The 24,254-nt window shown below is 34.0% G+C and overlaps 2 protein-coding genes across 4 annotated transcripts in view; one reads left to right on the top strand and one right to left on the bottom strand.

Annotated features, from left to right (window-relative positions):
- Nucleotides 1-1,216: 1,216 nt before the first annotated feature.
- LOC140040804 (kinesin-like protein KIF9) lies at nt 1,217-17,805 on the bottom strand. 2 transcript variants are annotated; one of them, XM_072087020.1, is made up of 16 exons: nt 17,654-17,805; nt 15,462-15,599; nt 11,253-11,418; nt 9,349-9,455; nt 8,837-9,061; nt 8,381-8,557; nt 7,953-8,100; nt 7,270-7,481; nt 6,877-7,128; nt 6,387-6,550; nt 5,911-6,167; nt 5,643-5,765; nt 5,137-5,316; nt 3,700-3,806; nt 3,034-3,138; nt 1,217-2,785 (listed from the first exon to the last, which is right to left on the bottom strand). In XM_072087020.1, the coding sequence occupies exons 2-16, from the start codon at nt 15,555-15,557 to the stop codon at nt 2,666-2,668; spliced, it is 2,439 nt and encodes an 812-aa protein (XP_071943121.1). In that variant the 5' UTR covers nt 15,558-15,599; nt 17,654-17,805; the 3' UTR covers nt 1,217-2,665. The 2 variants fall into 2 exon arrangements, with proteins under 2 accessions (XP_071943121.1, XP_071943120.1); XM_072087019.1 differs by lacking the exon at nt 17,654-17,805 and adding an exon at nt 17,183-17,356.
- Nucleotides 17,806-18,089: 284 nt separating this feature from the next.
- The window catches only part of LOC140040806 (alsin-like), a 42,891-nt gene continuing 36,726 nt past the window's right edge, over nt 18,090-24,254 (top strand). For both annotated transcript variants that reach the window (XM_072087021.1, XM_072087022.1), the window contains exons 1-3: nt 18,090-18,185; nt 19,238-20,743; nt 22,003-22,099. In XM_072087021.1, the coding sequence (XP_071943122.1) occupies nt 18,175-18,185; nt 19,238-20,743; nt 22,003-22,099 (1,614 nt within the window). In that variant the 5' untranslated portion in view covers nt 18,090-18,174. The remainder of the gene's footprint in view (nt 18,186-19,237; nt 20,744-22,002; nt 22,100-24,254) is intronic.

The following is a 24,254-nucleotide window of genomic DNA, read 5'->3' on the forward strand; positions in this document are numbered from 1 at the left end:
ATGGATACAGGAACATATAGAACATGTAGACAGTTTGAAGGCAAACGTTAGCCCTAATCAGATTGGAGATGCAAAATGATGCCAAACTGCCTTCTGCCATCACCTATAAAGATTTCACCTTCACTACTATAGGCCTGCTGTATTTAAATTATCTACTGTATAATATATATTTTAGAGTGTATTTCGAAATTAAATAAAAGAAAATAAAAATTTATTTTATGCTTACATTTATTTTCCAGTTCATTCTAAAAAAAAATCATATGAACTGACTGAATTAATAATAATATAAATATAATATAAAGCAGGCTATGTCTTTTGAGGTGCGAAATGCCCTTGAGGAGTGTGAAATGCCCTTGAGGAGTGCGAAATGCCCTTGAGGAGTGCGAAATGCCCTTGAGGAGTGCGAAATGCCCTTGAGGAGTGCGAAATGCCCTTGAGGAGTGCGAAATGCCCTTGAGGAGTGCGAAATGCCCTTGAGGAGTGCGAAATGCCCTTGAGGAGTGTGAAATGCCCTTGAGGAGTGCGAAATGCCCTTGAGGAGTGCGAAATGACCTTGAAGAATGCGAAATGCCCTTGAGGAGTGCGAAATGCCCTTGAGGTGTGCGAAATGCCCTTGAGGAGTGCGATCTCCTTACAGACAAAATGTGATAAACTTCTACACACCATGATAGATACAGCACACATACAGCACCCCTGAATAAACTGAGGGGTGATTTGTAGCACACCTACAATTTTTAAGGCCTGATAAAGCACAATAAAAAAAGTCTTTGCAAAAACGTAATGTATTGAAATGGTATGATACTATAATGCTGCTCAGTCTGGTAATGTTTGTGATGTAATGAATTTAAATGTTTGGATACACTTTTCTGATAAACTTTTATTTTATTATTGTTTTCAATATTCAGCTTGCGGTTATTTATGAGCATAATCCTGGTTGTAATAGACCACTTGAAAAGGAACAGAAAAATAAATAACGCAAGTAATCTACACATGTCACTTATGTGTATAAAGTGATCCAAGTGCTCCAATCCTCTGATATGCTTGTTATATAACTCAAATAAGTTACATCCCATAATTCTCTAACTCTGATAGGTTTAATAAATTTGTAAAATGCAACTACGCACAAAGTAAATAAAAGAAGTTGTCATTGGACAAGTGCTTCACATATATTTATATCAGTGTTGTTTTTTTGCCAATTAAATTGGTAAATCGTGGAAACAGCTTAGTAAAGACCAACAATTATATACAATATACACAGAATAGAATTATAATTGTTTACCACACTCTATTTTATGGAATTGGTCTGTTTTTTAATTGATTGGTTGATTGGTTTTATAATTGATCTGATGAAACACGATAGTTGACTACATACAACATCAATAATATTTGAATTCAGAATATTTTATTACCAAATTTCCCAAATTATTTACAATCTAATGAATTTATTACATTTATTTTCACAAAAACAGATTGCAATCAGAAAGGAAGTTTTCATTTACAGATATAATATAAAGAAATATTTACAAATACTTTAGTATACATATTTACAAACTAAACATTAGTTCACTTTTACTTGTGTATAAAACTTTGGTTGGGATAATTATTTACCTTTAGGGAAGCCTGCTTTAAACTTTGGTTGGGATAATTATTTACCTTTAGGGAAGCCTGCTTTAAACTTTGGTTGGGATAATTATTTACGTTCAGGGAAGCCTGCTTTAAACTTTGGTTGGGATAATTATTTACCTTCAGGGAAGCCTGCTTTAAACTTTTGTTGGGATAATTATTTACCTTCAGGGAAGCCTGCTTTAAACTTTTGTTGGGATAATTATTTACCTGTAGGGAAGCCTGCTTTAAAACATTAAGGAAATTTTATTAACACAAATACAATATACATCGTACAAAGTCAGGTTATTTTAAAAATTAATTTTAGTAACCTACATTTTAAGCTCATCCTGAGCTGATTAATGGGCTCCTGTCTGTGTTGGGTGCTGATCAGGGCCAAAAAATAATGTTGGGGTCTCCAAAATTTAGGAATCAATGAAACAGGGGTTTATAGAGAAAATATAACCCATGTTTCTGTGGGCTTAAAATCTCTCATTTCCACTAGAATCCGCCAACCAACCACTTCCATAACTTTTGGAAGTTGGAAATCATACTCAATTAACTATTCTTTATTATAACCCTTGACCTGATTGCTAGAAAATAAAGGATACTTTGTGACTCCAACCTGTTGGCCTATACAAGAATATTATTAAGATCTTTTTTTTAGTATTAGTAGGTAGTTAAAAAATGCATACAAATATCTCCCTGAAATAAACATGGAAGTATAACCATCAAATCTTGCAATACCAGACACCAGATATCTTTAGAAATTCTAGTTTTTGCACTTTCACTGAATAGTACTGGGACTCTGGTTTCGAGTTCCTGTTCCAAAGAGTTCACAGTTGTATCAACTTACAACCTACACTCAAGATTGTTTTAATCAATGTTGAAATAAAAATAAACCTTTTAAAGCTAGGCTATTGCTATTTTTCCCCAACATGATTTATATACAACAAATCAAATTGCAAGATTTTCGTAATAATATTACATTTATTACAGCTGCTACAAATAATTATTCCCCATTTTTAGAAATTAAATCAAATTCTCTTTTCTTTTCTACTGATCAATGTTGTACCATGGTGATTCTGTTTGGTGGTGTGTTGCGTACAGTTCTTGTTGGTGCTCCCACCACTTTTGAACGCTGCTTTGGATGTGCTTGGTCCATTGCTTCTTCCAATGTATGCTGTAAACAATAAAACATTATAAATTTAACATCTTAATCACTTGGTAGTAAAATGTTCACCTTCACTTACTGGAGGACTAATATATATCCTGAAATGTCATTATTTATAAACATCAGTTTTTAGGACAACATTAAATTCAAACAAGTATCTAGATACCAAAAGATGGGGAAAAAATATTGGGAAAAAATATTGGGAAAAAAGGCAAAGTTTATAGCAAAACTGATAAAAAAAACAACTGGAAACCTACCCGCCTAACAGTCCTCATTCGTGCATTGTAATATGGGGCCGAGTCCGGATTCTCCATTAACAACTCTTTCTGCAATCTGTCAAATTTCTCACCTTCATCTTCAGGCTACAAATAAGAAATAATTATACACAAAATTTAAACTAGATTTGTATTCAACATGGACGAATGCTAGATGGGTGATCCTTTTAGTAGCACAGATCACCTTAAAATTCATTACTGGTTCGATAAGGAAGGTTGTGACAGTCAGTCAGATCCAAACAACTTTTTTTGGGTGTCTAGACGAAGTAATTTTTTAAATATAAAACAATGTTAACAGTTAGTGCCTTTAATTTACTAATTTAAATTTGGATCGTGCAGACCTTCAAAGTCGGTCACACATTTTCCATAATGCACATCAGTATATGCCATGATTGTGAAAGCAAATGGCATACCTATTGATTACAATATAGTGCCATAGAAGGAACAATCTGTGCTGACCAAAGGGTTGTCAAAGTACTCTGTCTAAAAATAGTCAGGTTGAAACTTAACCAATCGCACTGGTGGCTACGGCCCTGCTATAAATACTGATGCCTGATATTTTTGTTAGTGTAATCTATGGTTTGGTCATGCTATTTAAAGTCTCCAAATATTTGATTTATCCAAGTTGGGACCACCTCTTTGTCTTACCACATTGTTGTAGATTGTACCAGGTCTAATACCAAATCCAGCTTGATTACTTGTCACAACCTCTTCACCATTTGATAGAAAACTTGAAGTATACCAATTATCAAATTCTGTATCAAACAAAGTTGAATTTATGAGTTTAGCAGCATACTGCAATTGGTAATTTGTCTCCACATGACTATCGTGCCATTTATTCTGTATTTATCTTAATGAATGATTGTGTATGGTAGCATAACAATGTTGTGTTCATTGTTATCTCCAACGATGGCATGGCAGTAGTCTGGGTTCCAGACAGAGTTTTGTCTTAATATTAGTAAAAAGATAAATATTTTGGCACATATGGCGTTTCATACGTATACTACTTGATTTTGGATACTCCGTCTGGGGAAACACACACAAGTCACGTGGTTTGACACCAAGAATTCTTGGTGCATACGATTATCCGGTTGACTAGTTTCAGCTGCATGCGATTGGCTACTCACTCGTACACTGTTTTAATATTCATATTTCGGAATTTCAAAGACTCAACAACTAAGATGATGCGCATGCGCTATGTTACGTTTAGACAATGTGTACTTGGGTAGTTTCTGAAGGCTAGAAATTATTTTATATGCCAGTAGTTTGGTAAACATTTGATGGGATTTTTCCCAAGAACATGAAAACTATCTTGATATGATAGGCTAGCTTCTCCGCAAATCAAACATTGAATGGATCATTTATTACGCGGAGATAATTTTGATTTCCCACCCAGACCCTGTCCTGTTCTGTGTGGTGTGTAGCCCTGTTGTGTGCCGGTGGTATGTAGGCCTACTTTATTGGCGTTTTATTTGGCAGGTCATACGTGCGAGTTGAGTAGGACCTACTAGAGGCCTAGGCCAAGGACTAAACAACTAATAAACAAAACAACTTGGCATTACGATTTAGTATATTTCAACAGTCTCGATCGTACATTCAGCACTGTCCGTACTCGATCTTTTTCATTTTGAAACAAAATGATCATTGGTTGATTCGAAATCCATATTTACATACCGCCCGCCCCATATAGCCAAATACGGTATGATAACCTACGTCATTCTTATCGGATGTTTGCGGTCTGCAAATCGATTTCTATACGTGTTTCACAAGTCTGTATTTTCAGACAAAAATCGCGGTCGAAATAAAAACAAATAAATTTAAAAAAAAAGATAATACAGACTTGGGGCAAGTCTAGCATGGCAGATACAGAGCTTGTAATTAGCAGAAGGAAAAGCCTGGAAACTTTCCCCCTAAAACATGGAAATGTCATAAGCAGTGCTGTCTGCAGCATTTTAAATAGGGGCCCAGGGCCTAAAGATTGTAAACTTAAGTGCTGAGCCTAACCTATGCAATTGCAATTTTCGAAATTTAGGCCCCAATCGCTTGGATCTACCTATTATAACAAAATCTTGAAATACAGTATACCTGATATCAATCTTTGCCTGCATTGGTCCACTAATTTCTGGCAATACTGTACTTCAGATTTAATATTTCGTAATTCTTCATAATCACTGCGATATGACGCTTTCAGCTCTTTTAACTTTTTAATTAGCTGGAACTCATCTTCACTTATTACCATCTCACCATTTTCTGGTGTGAATTCACCTTTAAACAGAATTTTATTGTTAATTTGCATTATGTTATGTGAAATACTTTTAGGTGCTTGAAATGGATCAGGCTATCAGCATAGTCACCCGTGCATGTATTTTCTATCTGCAAGTGGACTCAGTATTGTCTATTATTAAGGTTGTCCATTCATTCACCTTCATTCTGTTGCCGTATACGGTACACAGGATAGATAGAAAACTTTTCATTAAAAATAATTACCTTATAACCTTAATTTATTTTGTAATGCTTCAGTTGGTTTTTTTTTAAATTGAAATCCAATGAAACTTTTCTACAAATTGGTAATCTTTCTTAATCTGTCTTACCTTGTTCCATTCGATCTGTCTTCATTTTCTCAATCGCCATTCTTGTGTTGTCAATTTCTTGTTTTGTAAGGTTTATCATCTTAGCAAGCTCACGGCACTCTTTCTTCTTGGTACCAAGAATGTCTAATAAAGAAAATAATAAATTGACATACAAAATATATAAACAAAGAAAAACAAGACAGTAATATAACAGAAACATATATCCCGCTCTTTTAAGAAGTATCCTTCAATTCAAGGAAAGATGTGTTTTCTATTTTTATCTATATACCTTTATTTTCCACAAGTATCCTGTTTATCTCGGAACCTTTCTCTTGTTTAAAGTCTTCAAAAGCCACAGTCCGTGGTGGAGGTGTGTTGGGCCTAGGCTGGGGAGCTGTCTCGGATCCTGGATGCATTGAATCATTAGCTGAGCTGGAGTCTACTCTTGTGTTTGAGTCGCGTGTCTCAACAGCCACTCTTGGAGGAGTAGATCGCTCTGTTTGCTGTGTACTGGGGGCCGGACTTACACCTTTGCTGGGCAGTGGGCTAAAAAAACAAAAACTCAATCATGAAGTGGTCTTTAGGCCCTAATAGTAATTATCAGTCAAATACAGTTTAAAATGAGTTGGTAGGCAAATATGGTGGATTTAGACTGCCAAAACTAAGATTTTGACAACTCAAAGTATCAAACCTGTGACTGCTGCTGTTGCAGTAAAGGCCTACAGTTATAGGAATGTAATTGAACATGTTTATACAATACTATACCTGGCTCTTTCTTTTGCCTTCTTGCTTCTTGCTCTCTTTGTGGCTGAAACAACAGCCGAGTGTGTTGGTTTTGTAGGTGAGGGGGCAATACCAATGCCAAAATTCTGATTGTCTGGTTCACCTACATATGTTGCATTGCCTTCTTCATCGAACACAACACCAGCCTATAAGAATGACAAATATCATAAAATTTAAAGCATCAATCTAAAAATCTGAAAACTGGCTATTGAATATTTACACCCAAGTGAAAAGCTGATAAGTTTTTAACGTTCTACAATATTTGGCAGGAGGTACAGTTAACATGGATTGAAAAAACATAGAATTAAAATTTTTAAGCTTTGATCCCACTTGGATGCAATAAAATGAAGTAGGCACAGCGAAAGTGAGTTGATAAAAACAACCAACAGTTAGGCTGATGCATCGTGATGGTCAAATTACTTGCAGTGCACTTACGTTCTTGTTTTGCATGCAATTGGGAATACAACTTTACCTTTTGAGCAGCAGCAATGGAGTTGGGATCTGTCTTGTCAATCAATGTGTATTTTACTCTGAGCCTTCCTTCTACCTCGGACTCCATCTGGTTCACAAAGGTTTTAAATGCTCCAAACACACTTTGAATCTGACGAATATTGATCACATCAATCTCTTCCAAGGACCCATCTAAATACCTTCGAACTTGATTCTGTATTTCATGCTGCTGTGAGTCTGACAGGGGCTCATAAGTCACTTGGCCTCTGTTTGCCTGTGGAAGATGTGTATTGATCAAGTTATTTTAATAAGAATTAATATTGCTCTTTGACATAATGAGTACAGTTGTTTAGGTTTAGACAAAGTCTTGACTGTTACAGTGTATTAGTAATCTTGTATAATGTGGCACTCATACCAGTGTGTCATGCATTGCCAATTCATGCTTCAAATGTTTAATCTCCTTCTCAAGCTTCTTAACCAAGAGAACAGGGTCATAAAACTCGTTAATAGCAGGCTCGTTGGCAACACACATCATCCTAGTTGCAAAACGCAAGGTTGATACTGTCTCTTCAATCTGCTCTTTCTCTGCCCACACATTAGCAATCATTATTGTGTTGCAGTTACCACCTGAAAAACAATTTAGGAAGTAAGAAACTGGTCTAAACTGAGTTTAAACATTAAGAAAGCTAGTCCTCTCATTGCACACCATATCTATGGTATGTGTCGTCCACAGCTGCCTGTGCGCAATTCAGGCCAGTAGTCTGCAAGTCACAGGCTATTCCCTATCTACATTTGCAAACGTATTAATATATGTCTGCATCAAGATAATATGTATATTCATCAAGCTTAAGTTAGTGCATGCTTCATTTACTCTCTATTCATAGTTAAGCTTAGTTACATTTTTTTTTCACATTATTGATTGTCTCCATCCCCGAAACCTCGACTAAGAAATACCGGAATGGTGTCCGGCGGGGGATAGTTTATTAACATTAGTTAAGGTCTAATGTAAAGCACCTAGAGGGGTCAGTGATCCATTAGGCGCTATATAAATACTGTTTATTATTATTATTTATCAACGTAACAACCCCACCAACATACCTATTGAGTCCTTCAAAGCATGAGTTAATTTAGTTTGGCGATATGGAATATGCTCCCTTCTTTTGTCTGTCAAAGCTATGATTGTCTGTTCCAGGAATGTTAATGACTTGTTGATGTACATGGCTTCTTGTTGTGTCTTGCCTGCAGACTGTAATTACAAATTATTTTGAATACATTAATAATGAATAGCCATTGATTGGTTAATTATGTATCACATGGATATTATTACTATACTATTTGTTTTTAAATCGGAGCGCTTGCCTAGCTTACGACATTGATTCAAGATGAAAGCAGCAGATTAATTGACTAAAATTTTACTTTAGAACAGTCGGTGTTTTAAAGTACAAAGTATTTCAATCGTTGGAAAACTGACTGTTCTATTTAACTTTGAGAGACGGAAGCATCACTCATAAATGTTGCTAGCTCACCCCTGTTTTGCTGAGTCTCTCAGATCCAGCTAGATCAACAAGATTAAGTTTGCTTTTCATGTACTTAGCTGATGAATCTGTACGTGACCGAGACTCAATGTGAATTGTGAAGATACAATGTGACCGTGAGGATGCCTGATTCAGTGAGTGTGCTGCAATTGCCCGATTAGTTTCACCCTAAAAAACAAGAACAACATTAAATAAAATATTGTTTGTGGAACATCTACAAAAAATATTAATACAGAAGAAGCATCTTTTAGAGACAACTCATACTTCTTCTATTAAGGGGAAATGTTCTTGTGAAATGAACAAATGAAATATACAGAGGACACCCCTAGAGAAAATTATTGGGTGATGAAGATGTCCCCTTAAATAGGAGTCAATGTTACTGACTAAGGTCTATGTGGCCTTGGTTGTTTTTAGGAACATCAAACATTCTAATGATAGAATCCTTACCTCAAATAAGAGATTGAGAGCTTCTTCCTCATTGTGGGCAAGATGATGGGTCAGACCTTTGATATTGATTCCAAACTCATCTTCTGTAATGGTCATTTGTGGCCCGTACTGGATAGCATCTGGTAGCGTTGAAAGTAAATCAAACATCATCTCATTGTAGATTTCAAGATAAGATATTCTGACGGTGACCGCATTGTCTTGACGCTCTTCAATTTCACGATAAACCTACAAAATATAAACATAAACAAGCATACTTTTAAGATCTCTAAGATCTCTTACACTTACAGTACGTTGCCTTTAAATATTTATATTATATCCATATCAATAAACTCTCTTGAAAGAGAACTCTTTGAAACTTTCTCAAACAATAATGGTCCCAATTTTTGTCTTACTGCATAACTAAAAGAATTCTTTACACCAGACTTTCTGAATATTTTGTGCTACCTGAAAAGGTGTCTACTTTTGGGATAGTTTACTGTATAATCACAACTTTGCAGTATTCTGATTCTCACCTGTGCCAGTGCTCTTGGTATCAGGCCTCGATGTCTGAAGTTCTCTGTGGCACCTGTCATTGTAAATGTTTTTCCAGCACCAGTTTGTCCATAACAAAGCAAGGTACCTACAGACAAATTGGAAAGTTAATGATTGATGGTGATTTGCAGGGATTTAATTTTAGATTACTTTCCTAGAGCCAAAATAAAAATTAAAAAAAGGAAACAAAAGTCTCTCTAATTTACTGCACATTTAGTCCAGCAAAAGTACATTAAAAAACAAAATAACATTCTGTAGCAATTTCCAAGGCACTATGGAAAATACTTAGAATAAGGAAAAAAAATAAAGTGACATTTAAGCATTAGATAGCTCCTAGCTAATGGTAATTGTTAAGATCACGGAAACCTAGCAGCGGATAACCTAATGACAATTACGATGATAGTGATTATTACTGTACGTGCCTAAACACATCATATAAGTACCCAGGTATATCATTCCAAACAAACTCACTTTCATTCATTAATTTAAATACGGTAATCCAAAAATTTGTTTTATGAGTTTTGTTTTTCCTGTATAACTTTATTTTTGCAAATTGATCTTGTCAAAATTGTACAAATAAGATACATACAATTACATAATATATTTTGAAATCAACCGGTTCATACACTTGGGATATAAAAAAGTTGAATTACATCACAATTGTTGGTTAGGCAACGCAAATTTAGGTTATTCAAATATTAACTACTTAATAATTAATCTGAGATATATTTCTCCCACTAAAAGTCAATTAGTGTTTGACATCAATATTCTTTATAATGGAAAAGAAATGAAGCAAACAATTGGTTCTTGAAGTAACTGTAACACCTTCATTGTTTCATTTGTCTTTTTTCACTCCTTTGTAAAAAGTAACTATTTGCAATAAGCTTCGAAATTGATTAGATTATATATAGATGGAATCAATAATTTCATAGCAAATAATTAGAACAGCACACTATAGTCAGAAACTCTGCTATAGTGAAATGATTTCATAAAACGCCCAAGTTTATTCTTGCCATTTGATTGGTTAATTTTGTATTGCATGCAGTCCGGGATATATAATGCAACATTTATATAGTGCTATTTCATGAAGATCAGAGCGCTTTGGACTTGGATGTTACACCTTTTCAACAACATTATTCTCCCCTAAGGGTCCCATTGTGTCACCGGCAGTCAACTACGGCGCCATTACCTTTGTCCACAACAGTGGCTCAGTGTGAACTAGTACACTGGGGTAACACCCTACTTGTCTCGAAAGATATACTATTAGGTTCTTTAAAGCGCACACAAGCAATGTGTGTAGACTGGACCTATTATAGTCCTTATCTGAGAAGACTTGTTCTACCGCCAGAACCATGGAGCGAGTGAGCATTGAACCCTTGCCAATGTTATGACTGAAAGGCTTACGGTTCCACTGTCTTAACCCCTCTGCCACACAGTATTACTTAGTTCTATTTAAATTGCATGGTAACAGTTATATATTCAATGATTCTATTTCTCACAGTCGACATCTTCTAAGAATTGTTGAACTTTTAGGCCTACGGTGCACCATTTATAACTGTTTTCTACTCCACAGACAAAATTGGAACGCTGGCTTACTTCGCTATTGGAAGCAGTGTATTGATTTAAAAAAAGTTTATTTTAAAATAGTTTAGGTGTGTTGAAAACAATAATGAATAATTATAATAGTGAATGTTTGTATTCCTTGAATCATCAACATCAACTTCAGGTACAGATTTTAAACAGAGGAGTGCTATTCATAATAATATTTATCTTAAAAAAATTCAATTTCATATCATTTTAGCTTTCATTAGGGTTATTATTATTTGTATACCATATACGGTATTAAAAAATTCAAACTGAGTTACAGTTTAAAGTGCTTCCTTACCATTGTAACCACTGAGCAAATTTGTAATCATCTCATTACCAACTGTCTCGTACACCTGCTCTTGTGACGCATTGTGAAGGATGCCATCCAATTTAAACGACCAATCCATTATTTGGTTATTAACAACTCCTTGGTTTGAATCACGTTTACCATGAATAACAACTGCCTGAAAAATTAACACATACTGTAATTAACATCTTTTTCATTCAATATTGGAGAACTACCAAGAACATGAAAAAATGAAGAATAATAAAATCAGACAGTTATTTTTGCAGTTTATATTCACTTCTGTACAGTAGAGAAAACCGAACAAAAATTATTTCTATCATATAAAGAAAAACAGTTGAATTTAACCAAAAACCCCATGGGCTTTCATAAAAATCGTCAATTGGAAGATTGATTATTTTTAAATCATTTTTATCAATTCAATTTTTGGTCAAAGTGAATTATTATGTCACATTAAATGGCATTCATAAAAACATAAATAAATAATACAAAAATTACATGTCAGTACTATTACATTCTGTCACTGTAGCTAAATAAATATTCTGATATTTGTAATTTTGAAAATTAAACAAAAACTACTTATGTCACCAAAAATCAGACATATTCTTAATTTAGTGGCAAGGGTCAAAATTTCAAATTGTCTCATATTTTGTACATTGGTAGACCTTAATGTAAGGAAAACAGATATGTAGTTTGTTTGGTAAAATATCGCTTAGTTTTCGAGAAAATCGAAAAATAACGATTTTCCGTCAATTTTGTTAATTTTTGGTGTATAATTTACATTAAGTTTAACAGCCTCTGGAAGCCAAACGTAGCAACATAGCATTTTAATATTTTACAAAAAAATTTGATGAAATTCTAAGATTTTTACTAATTAATTACTAATTAGCATATATAAAACTCTTAAAAAGTAGGGTAAAAACAAACTCGTTTTATTTCATGTGCGACAAATTTTTTTTAAATACAAAAATCATCAATCTAAAGTATAGATACTAATATTTATGAATCAAGTAAAAAAAAATTGGGGAAACTATTTTGCGATCTGTGCCAGAGCCTCAAAGAAATTCAAAGATTTTATCTGTCGGCAAGATCAATCAGATGTACCTATTGTTCTCTATTTACGGATTTAAGGCAAACTTTACTACGAGGAACAAACTTTATAGGTAAACTGAAAGGTCCTGAATAATTTGGAATTACGTTTTAATATAAACACAAACTAAAAATAAATTTCTAGTCAAATTTTAACGACTAGCGCATGATGAAATTAAGCAATTACTATCTGAGCTAAACATATAGCTTAGCTTCATCAAGCCTGTTATGATTTTTCACAAGGTGAATTTATTCGCGCGAATTGAACATGTTTGCGTATACGCGCGCATGCGCAGTTTATTTTTCTTAACAAAGTTTTCCATTGGGCGTGCGTATACGCGAAAATGTTTGATTTGCGCGAATAATTTCGCCTAGTGGAAAACAGGCTTTACAACATAATGTTCTTATCTTCTCATATAGGGAGTTTTCGCACGGGCACATAAACTTAACGCTATTTTCCAAGCTCCGCCCAATTTGTAAAGAACTTGATCTGTGCGTGCGCAAGTATTACGAAAAACTTTAGTTACATGCGTCGAGAACCTTATTTCTGAAAAATAGCGTCAATGAAAAACGTTAACCGAAACATGATTAAACATGCCTACGCTTAGTCTCTAAACCCAAGGTATTCCATGATTTGTTTTAATAAGAGTGGCGTATATTGCGTGGGCTACACTTCCCGTCAAAGCGCGAAATCAAAACGAGCAAGTACGTTAATGCAACTGTTCGCTGAACTCCGTTGTTATGCAAATGAGTAGAATGTTGACGTCATCCGTTAACGTTTACGTTCTCGTGCGAAATGTCCTAATAATGTGTAGCCTAAACAATACATTATTGTTTTACCATTGTTATTGTTATTTTAAAGAATTCTCACAGACACAGTTTTACCTTCGTTGCTACCTTAATCAATCGAGCAACTGCACGTGGAAACCAGCTTTCCCTGCCTATTGTGTCCAGTACGGTTTGCGACAAAAGTTGAATTTCTCTTTCTTTTTCCGTTTTTGAATCATCTCCATTTTCTTCGACTTCGTTAACATCTTCATTACTATCGTAATCATCATCTTCGTCATCGTCATCATGAACTGCGGCATCTTTCACTCCAGGAATGCCTCCAATGCCTCCAACTCAATTGCTGCCTTCATCTGCTCTGGATTTTCAATATCTTTTCCTGAATTAAGATATTTATTCATGTGATTTTTTATACTGGCTACCTTGCGGTCACATGCAACCTTCCCCCCTTGAAGGTCCGAAAAATCAATACGTCGGATTGTGATCTTAGTTTCTTTCGCTATCTTTGGTAACGAGAGTAATGTTAGGGCAGAGTGGTAGCATCCTGCATTATCTAGAGTGCAATAGATGGAAGCTGCCTCAACACATCGTCGATGATTGCCACAATAGTAGTACTATCTTGACTGCAAGATTGAAATATATGCACAAACGTAAGCATCTGTACCTCTCTATCTTTATTCTTTTTCGTCAAGATTGTTATGTGCCACGGAAGTCCACGCTTTCCAAACCAGTCTCTTTAGCTTTCGCGGTATTTACGTGGTACAAACTTCATCGCCCAGTCTAAAACAATTAGGGCACAACCAGGATTCAAATCTCCTAAAATATCATGTCGTGCAGCGTCTTGGTTAATGGATCTTAAATATGGCTGCTCGACTAAGAATTAGGTCTACCTCACTATCGATGCCCGTAAACCTAAACATGGATCTGTGTGCAGCGATTTCCTTCTGGCATGCTTGTAAAGGTAGGACTTCAGTGCTCTGTTTGCGGTCTTTTCTATCGAATCCACAAGCCGCGCTCTGCCAAAAACCGATTTAAAAGAACATGAAATCTCCATCAGGCAATAATTATAAGAATTATTTTCAACACGTCTTTACATTGTAAGACATGAACTAAAATGGATAACAAATCAGTTCCGTTGTCAACGTCAATGAAGATATCGTATCGTCTATGGAACATACGCAGTAAAGGGTTTTGTCTACTGTGGTTAATGTTTTGAAACATTCTCGTTGAGTAAGTTCGACCAGGTTCGACAAACAGGAAAACGATAACAAGTTAAAACAAATGTGTTTTTAAGTTTTATGCTATGAACTACGAGAGGATGGAATGATTTATAATAATATGGTTTGACAAAGCATAAGCGAGTGATTTTTAGTTAATTGCTTAATTTCGTATATTGTTTAGTAATTGAAATTTTACAAGAAGCGTATTTTAGTTTGTGTTTAAATTGCAACTTAATTCAAAATTATTCCAGGAACTTTCAGTTTATCTTTCAAGTTTGTTTCTCGTAATAAAAGTTTGGCTCAAAGCGACTTAGATTCCTAAATAGAGAACAATAGGTATTGTAGGAATTGATCTTGCCGACAGATAAAATCTTTGAATTCTTTACAACTTCGTGGCTCTGGCGCGGAGCGCATAATGGCTTCCTCAATTTTGTTTTACTTGATTCATAAATATTAGTATCTATACTTCAAATTGATGATTTTTTTATTGAAAAAAAATTTGTCCCACATGAAAAAAAACTTTTTTGCCCTACTTTTTAAGAGTTTTATATGCTAATTAGTAATTAGTTAGTAAAAATCTTAGAATTTCATCACATTTTTTGAAACTTTATTAAATTATTGTCAAGATGCTAGTTAATGTAAGTCTAAAATATTAAAACGCTAGGTTGCTACGTTTGGCTTCCAGAGGCTGTTAAACTTAATGTAAATTATACACCAAAAATTAACAAAATTGGCCGAAAATCGTTATTTTTCGATTTTCTCAAAAACTAAGCGATATTTTACCAAACAAACTACACATCAGGTTTACTTACATCAAGGTCTACCAATGTGGAAAATATGAGCCAATTCGAAATTTTGACCCTTGCCACCTAATGTTTGATTTTTAGTGACTGGCTCTCTTTAGTTGAATGATTAATGTTTTAATATCTTATTGTTTGTCATAAAATAAATTTTAAAAAGAGCTTATTTCATCTGCTTCGCTGCCGTCCAAAAATAAGTGGGATTATTATCAATGTTGTTGCAAAGGTTTATCTACATTTCAGGTTTTGCTTGAACAAATAATTTTCATTTTCTCTAAAATATTCACATTATACTTAATATTCTTTACCTTTTCTTCATTTCTAAGATCTACCATGTCGTGAGCAAAGTTGGATGTTGGTCGTGTTCGTACGAACACGCGTACTTTACTTCGCTTACTCATCATGTATCTTAAGCTTCCACTGTAACAACTAAGAACCGAACCAACCTTTTGAAAAAATGATACAATATGTTGGAAATTTACCAAATAAAATTGCATTATAAATAGGGTAAGGTAATTATTAATCTTCGCCCAGTATTGTCTGGTAGGGTTTTATGATAAATATGATTAATTAAGTACATGCTAAACAATATATTTAAAGTTATTGTGATATTTAATTGTAAATTTTATAAATTTTGAATGTAAAAAACTGTCAAAATACAGATGCAAAAACTGAAGACTGCCCTCTGTGATATACTGTAAATAATGTTTTAACTGATCTTTTTTTTTTTTTTTTTAAGTTAAATTTATCACTAAAGCATGTTTAGTACTTGACATCATTGTACTGTATCATAAAAGCCTACCAGGCAATTTCATTCTCCCTACCTGGTGATAACACCCTACTGGGCCTACATTAGTATAACCATTAAATATACTAGGCTTAGAACACAGCAGTTTTCTTGTTAATTTTTTATCAAAACTTGTTCTGAAAACAAGTACAAATTTTTGCAACTTAAACTTTACCAGAAGCAGCAGTATCTGCTTAGGTTAATATACAAAGTCTGCTATTACATTACAGTACTTCAAGCATTTCCATGTTAATGGTGAAATAATGTAGCGCCGATTGTTCATGTTGCAGAACACATTGTACAACAATAGGTTTTTAATTGGCATCTTGAAAATTAAATTTTTCGATTACGAAAAAAATGTTAAAAACATTTTTTTTATTTTGTTGTTGAATATATGCCATTTTAATGTCACATTCACACTAGTTATTCACTTAAAACAAAATCAAACAAATAAAAACAACTGTATTTAAAGTGAAAAATAATCAAATTGGCCGTTAGCCAATGTGTTTTTGGTCAAATTTTCCAGTTTTTTTTGTAATTATAATTTTTTTTGTCTTTGGAAGTAAATTACTTCAATAAACCTACAAAATGGCATATTTAAAGTCTGATATTTATCATAATTTTGGAGGACATATATTGCAATATTTCAACAAGTAAAGTCATGTTTACCGTACACTATAATGCACTTGTCAATTGTATGACCCACTATACGACCCCCGGGAGAGGTGCGTCATGGGTCAGTCATTTACAAATAATTACTGACGCAGGGTGCGTCAAAAAACCTAGATGGTACGTCACATCAATGAACAAGGTGTGTCAATTTCTGTCACTTTACCACCCACCATATCATAAACAACATGGTCACAGTGCGTCAAAATGGGTGCATCATGGTCACCTAAAGGTAAGTCACCTTTTTGACGCACGGGTGCGTCATGGTATTCAAAAGTATGACGCACATCGGACAAATGACGCACCTCTCCCGGGGGTCGTATAGTGGGTCATACAATTGACAAGTGCATAATGTTACATGAAGTTTTCACAATATTTTTATTTGGATCATTGTGCAAGTAGCGATCGTCTACTACCGGGTGATGCATTGTTGCCTAGCTAACTAAATATTAATGTCAATTAAACGTACGGTATTTAAGTTTTTTATTGATAGCATTCAGTAAATAAAACGTAATTCAAAATAAATTTAATAAACAAAAATTTAAATATTAAATTAGATTATTTAATTGATACCTCATCATTTATGATACATGGAAGAGGTGTATCTGCTAGCGAATCCCTATCATCTTCAATTTGAAACTCTTCTTCTGATTTGGATTCTTCGGTCACACTTGGTCTCTTTTCAACTTTACGTGCTCTACCTCCCTTATTCATGATTTAATGGTTTTTGGTACTCGTAATTATAATTAAATGTGTAACATGTTTTTATATCAAATTTAGTTGGAAGATTATCCTAGCTATTTAAATTAGAAAGGTTCTTGATAAGGTCTGAGAAAATGACACAATAAAATAATGGTATAGCATCGAAATAGTTAGGGTCACGTCATATGAACAATCAACATGTGCCATGGCACCCTAAAAAGCTGGGCCCGGGCTATCACGTCATATGAATAGTATTAATCACACAGCAGCAACACCAATCAACAGCTCTTCTTCATCTTTTTGTAGTCGTTACAATATAAAGACAATCAGAATTTTACTTACCAAATTATAACTTTTCTAGTAATCGTTTACAAACGAAACTTCAGTTACTTAATATTCACTTTATCCACAAGCCTTTAGATATACTATTTAATTTACAATAACTAAGCAAACTTACAAATTCATGCTTTATAATTAACAACAATACAACTACAAATTTTATTGTAGCAACACGGTGGTTGTCATGCATACTATTTGGAATTATATGTAAAAATATAACCAAAATATACACATTTAAACAATACCTATGAAAGATTGTTTAAAATAAAGTATTTCAAAATATTATTTGTAATTAAGTTTAAATTTTATATTTATTATCCAAATTATAATAAAAGTTGGTAAATAAATATTTTTATGTTCAGTTTTCGGCAAAGAAAAAGAGAACAGACGACTTTAATTATTGAGGGCGCTTCGCAATGTTTATTGATTGACCGTCAATTTTCCGTCTGTTGGATGAGAAAAGGCGTATCATTAATTGATTTTAAATTCTATTATGGTTTAAACGCAATCTCGAACTTGCAAACATGTCTGAACTGTGAGTTTGTATTATATAATGTTAATGTACATATATTTGTATTTAAATGTATGAACAGAGCTAGGCTAGTCCCTCGAACAGGTCCGGCTAGTGTCACTGTCACTTTCAGAGAGTGAGTAGGGTACCCGCTGGAGGAGCCCCACCGCCGCATGCAGCAGCTGGCTGCTGTGTGGCTCCCCACCGAGAGAGAGTTGGGTTGTTGGATGTTTTAGGCCTAGATCTAGCTTGGATTAGTTTAAGAAGGACCCTATGCTGTTTTGTAATGTATTAATGATCAAAATCGTACATGGGCGCAAAAATACCAGTGGAAGTTGAATTTAGCACTAAATTAAATGTGAACAATTTCATCTGCCACCGTTTATCAGACCAACAACAACATTCAATTCCATAAACATAAAAATACATTTTAAGCAGTGAGTAGGATGACATAACGCTACCTTTAACCTAGCTGAAGGTATAGAAAATTACAAAGATGGTAGGATGCAATATTAAATTTGTTTTTTCTAATTTAGCCTTATAATTTATAGGATTTATCAGTGACAAAACAACATTCAGCATTTTTAAATACTATGTACATACACTGTACCATTTTCAAAAATATTTATGCTGCTCTAGAGAAGTACCACACCCACTAGATAATGTTCCTCAACAAACTGAATTAAACCTAACCTGTTAAATAAAAAATAATTGACACTCTATCTTAATTTCTTCCACTTGACAGCAAAATATAATTAAAATAAAAAACTATAGCACATGCAAAGTAGAGTATGCATATTTATATACCCATTCAACTATCGCCTGCTCACTTGTAACCATCATTAGTTCATGTATTCATGTATATGGCTAGTTTAAACATATGAGATATTTAAATAATGAATAATTCATATAATGGATGATGTAATATCATTACCTATTAATATCTTTAGGCTAGCCACCTTCTTATGAGTAATTTTTTTGTGAATTATAATAATAATGGATAAGCTAAGAAAGTATAAAAATATAGGGTTCGTTATTCACTGTTTTATTGCATTTATGTTTTCTTTTTCTTAAAGAGAACAACCAGAGGATGATATCAAAGAAGATAACATAGCCTTATGCACCAAGCCAAGCACATGGAAAGGATTCCTCAGTAATACAATTCCAAATACATTTTCAGTTTTTAAATCCCGCAATGTTAAAAAAGTAGCACTTGGCGGCAAGCATGCAGCATTCTTGACCAGTGACCATGAGGTATTTTGTTTTGGATCTGGCGAGTATGGGCAACTTGGCCATAAGAAATTTAGTGATGTTACAAAGCAGCCTGTGCTTGTGAAAGATATAAAAGGTGAAAATGTCATTGATGTTGTTTGTGGATTGAACCATACGGGCGTGGTGTGCTCAGACGGGATCGTGTTTTGCTGGGGTGATTCCAACAGTGGCCAGTGTGGTACTGGACTTCTAGACAGAATCAACACACCTCAACAAGTAGAGTTCAATGATCCAGACAATGATCCGGTGATTACACAGATTGCTTGTGGAGACATGCATACTTTGGCTCTATCAACAAAAGGAGAAGTGTGGGCGTGGGGTGTAGGACATCAGCTAGGATTGGCTGCTGGATCAAATAGCATATCAACCCCAGCAAGAGTTTTAGCATTTGGTGAAAGGAAGGTTCTAAGTATCTGCTGTGGAGCTGCTCATAGCTTGGCTGTTGTACAAAAGATCCGTGTTCCAAAGACAGCCACCGACTCTTCTGTGACAACGGAAGATGTTGATGCTGATGCTACATTATGTCCTAAGTGCAATCAAGAGATGTATTCCTTCTCCGATTTAGGCGACACTGTGTTTATTACCGAAACCCATGTCTGTCAGAATAAGCCTGCAGAAGTAGATGTGACATCTACCAGGAGCTTTTCACCAGATAGTATTGATGTACAGATTCCTCCGAAGCCAGGAATGAGAAAAGACCTTCTAAAGAAAACTCAAGAAAAAAAAATGTTGATAGAAGAAGAAACAGGATCAGTGCTATCTACGGAAAGCCAAGGAACGTATGTATTGGATGAATCTGACAAAGATGTGGTGGATGCGACATCAGCACATGAAGAACTTAAGACACCAGTTGCTACAGAAGAAGTGCCAGATTCTCCTGAAGAAGATAAATCAGAAGTCAGTGGTTCTTTTCCAACTGGTAGATCTGCTAAAGATTTCTTAGAGAAGCAGTTGCATTCTTCCACTCATGCGATACATGAAACCGCTCAAACATCAAAGGAAAAACTTCTGGCAAGTCTGCCAACAGCCGTTGCATCAAACCTTGAGAAGCTGCTAAACTACAAGTTTAACTTTATGGGTGGTAAAGAACAGTCAATGCTGACAATATCCTCCTGTACAGAACTACAAAATGAGTCGGACTTTGAAGTTGAAGAACCAGAATTGAATGAACTGGAAATGAGCTGTATTCAGGTGAAGTCTCAAAGAACACGTCTTGAGGAACTGGTAGATGAAATTTCAATATTAACAGAGGTCTGGAGTTGGGGCAAAGGAAATGTTGGACAACTTGGTCAAGGTGATGTTTTAGATAGGTAAGCTTCGTCACTGAATAAAGAACCACACTATAGTGATTGTTATGGTTTATGGAATTACTATATATGCTATTTATGTCAACAATGCAAATCATGTTTAAATTAACCTCTCAGCAGCTTATTATGACTGTTGCTTTTAAATTGCAAAATGTATTGATTTGTTTCAGAATCACCATGCAAATTTCCCAGTTAACTGATTTTTTAAATACCGTAAAACCTATTAGTATTAAGGACCTACAGTTAACAAAATGTCCCCTCATTAGAGTTGTCAACTCACTCAATAGAGTTGGCTGTAGAGTAAAAATGTTGCTTGTTTTCCTTTTCACAAAATGTGACTGCCCTTAATAAATAGGGGAGTCAGACACTGAATATGGCAGAATGAAATGCTACAGCATTGTTTCTATTGAAGTCTTTATACAGTAATATGTTAATATACCGATGTATTAAAACAATAAATACATTTTAGGCCACCTTGTATTATAATAAAGGGTTAACCCTCCTAAACTTGAAAATGATAATGCAAAAGATAGGACATCAAGTTAATTTCAGCATTACATTTCACCATTTTATGCCCTGCGGCACCTCTCCCCGCCCACAGTACTGTTACTTTAATAAATAGCCAAAATTGCAATATTTTCATTAATCCGGATTGATGCTAATTAGGAAATATAATTATTATTGCTATAGTATTGAAAATAAGTATATCCATCCATAATTTGTAAACCATATTGTGATTTAACAGACATTAACATAAATTGTGAAAAACAAACCTTGAATTGAATATGATTTACATTACCATATTGTGATTATAAAAGTCAAACTTGGTTTAAATTCTATTCGACAAGACAGCTTGAGGTTGGATGTGTGATGCTATAATGTACTTCAATTTTAGCCATACACATTTGTAATAACAATGAGAAGTTATATAATTAATTTGATGATACGTTTAATTTAGTTTTTTTTGTCTCAATCATTCTGCTTTATTATACTGTAAAATAATGAAAATTTTTATTATGTGTAATGGTAAAAATAATATCATGAGGTGAGAGATAAAAGTTATATTTTCATGAGGTGGAGCCAAGTATATCTTTGAATCAGTGGCACACTTACAAATGTGGATCCTTTACATTACAATAAAAACGAATAATGGAAAAAAGAAACAATACACTAAATAAACAGTAAATCTATTTAGAATTTTCTACCAGCTGCTTGTATTGCACTTGTGTCATAAGATTGTCTCGTTTTGTTTTTTATTTCAGGCCACAGCCAACCGCTATCCGTCATTTGAGTAACAAGAACATCGCCCAGGTCGTTGCGGGGTCAGGACACTCGATTGCCATTTCAAATTCTGGCCAGGTAAACACATTTCATATTTAAGTGATAAACAGAGGTATCAGAAATTGACTAAAATTGACAATGGTAATCATATTAATCACACTTGCAAGCCACTCAGCAGTATGTGCATTTACTGGATTACAATACCATAATTGATCAAACAATGCTGCTGTTTTAGAGCACACAATAATATTTTCACCTGCTGTTCTTTAGTTAAATAATTGTGCACCAATGAACAATTAGGAAATCTTAGTTTCATTAATAATTGTTCCATTTCATTATTTATTTTGTCTGAAGTATAATAAGAATATTGCAAGCCAAATTTTCTAACCGTGCCAATAAATTACGGATACATCCATACATGCTTGTATACTTACAGTAATATCTAACTATTGGAAAAGAATGTACACAAATAAATACAGTTTAATCTTATATGGGGGAGACTTCAAAACGTATATACTGTACCTTGGAAGTGTATGCAACCCACCCAATAAAAATCAACTCATGAAATATCATAATTAATATTAGACCAATAGATAAAAAATATTGTTTGTGGTGTCTCAAATTAATCAATGTTCTCTATACAAACAAATAAAATTATTATTATTTTCCCATCATGTTTGTTTTATGATGTTCAGCTTCCTGCAAAAAGATATCTTGCCCTCCCCTCACCCTTCCTGGAGCTGGACCCACCACCAACTGTAAAAATGCTTACCATTTTCAAATTAATAGCATAATTAACGCATAATGCATTGTTTACAATACACAGTACCTGTTACATTGTCTTTTGTTTGAAGACAATTGAGGCTTAAACAAATTATTTTCATTTCAATAAGCACTTGGAATTTAGAACAGATTTGGATAAAAACATAAAATGAGTGATGTCAAATCGTAATTTACTTCAGATAAGGTTAATATTTCAGAGAGGATGTTATTAGTTGACTAACCGTTAAAACTGTTATGTTCTATGATTTACAATGAATATGTATTTTTCTAAAGAGATATCTCATTAAAATTATTATCTTTTATTATGCCTTTTATGACCCTTTGTGTAGGCAAATTTAACAGTATTGGTGACAATGTGAAATTCACATGACATGCCTACTGTACAATATGGAATAATTGTCTTTAAACCCAATTGTTCATATCAAATACTGTAGGCCCTATAATATGTTCTTGAAACTGATTTCCTCCTAGGACAATACTTAGATTGTTAGTGTCATTTCCATCTAGTGTATTGTTGAAGGGCTTATACATTTCTAATTTCTACAACTATGATATATTTGCCCATCATTACATTTTACTGTGTATGTACTGCATTCTTATTCACATTGCTCTGTACATTCTGCTTATTAATTAATTCTACACTATCGTCACACCTTAATAGGTGTTTACACTTCAGTCAGCAAGGTTGTGTTTATAGCTTGAAGTTCGTCATGACAGTGTTTTACCTTAAAATGAACTTGAATGAATTCATTTAGTATCTATCTCATTATACTTGTTATTACAGTAGGCCTACATGCTAAATATTATAATTCAACTTTGAAATGCAGTAGTAATTATTTGACTTTACTCTTTACTTTTAGTTTTTGATTAATTCACCTGTATATTTACCTTTATTATTGAAGAATTCATTGCAAATAAATTCATTCATTCTTTTTAAATTTATTTTTTTGATAATCATTAAATTTTTGTATACTTGAGTATTAGGGGGTTGTACTGCACTGTTTCTAATTCAAATGAAAAACTAGATTTAATGCCATATTTGAAAGGATGATATTTTTCTTGTTAAAAATTCCATTTTAATGTTAGTTTCATATAAAATATTAACTTTAATAAAGAATTATATTACATAGCCTATATAAATACGCGAACGTGATTGGTTGAAACTGCATCACATGACTACCGCTGCGAGGATCGTAAATCGTATATATCCTCGAGAACGATGATATTGACTGTGTAATTTTCGCGTAATAATCGTGTCCCCTGTCATTAATCATATAAATTCTCGAGTACGATGATATTGACTGTGTAATTTTCGTGTGCAACACTCGAGTTTGCCGATAAATAAACAAAAGTCATCTACTCGATCTTGAACTCGGGTGGAATTGTCACTCCATCGCAAGACAACGTTTCACCCGCTGGGCCACGGAATTTGCTTGAAGAAATTAATCTT

The sequence above is a fragment of the Antedon mediterranea genome, chromosome 2, assembly GCF_964355755.1.
Source record: "Antedon mediterranea chromosome 2, ecAntMedi1.1, whole genome shotgun sequence".
Taxonomy (NCBI): Eukaryota; Metazoa; Echinodermata; class Crinoidea; order Comatulida; family Antedonidae; genus Antedon; species Antedon mediterranea.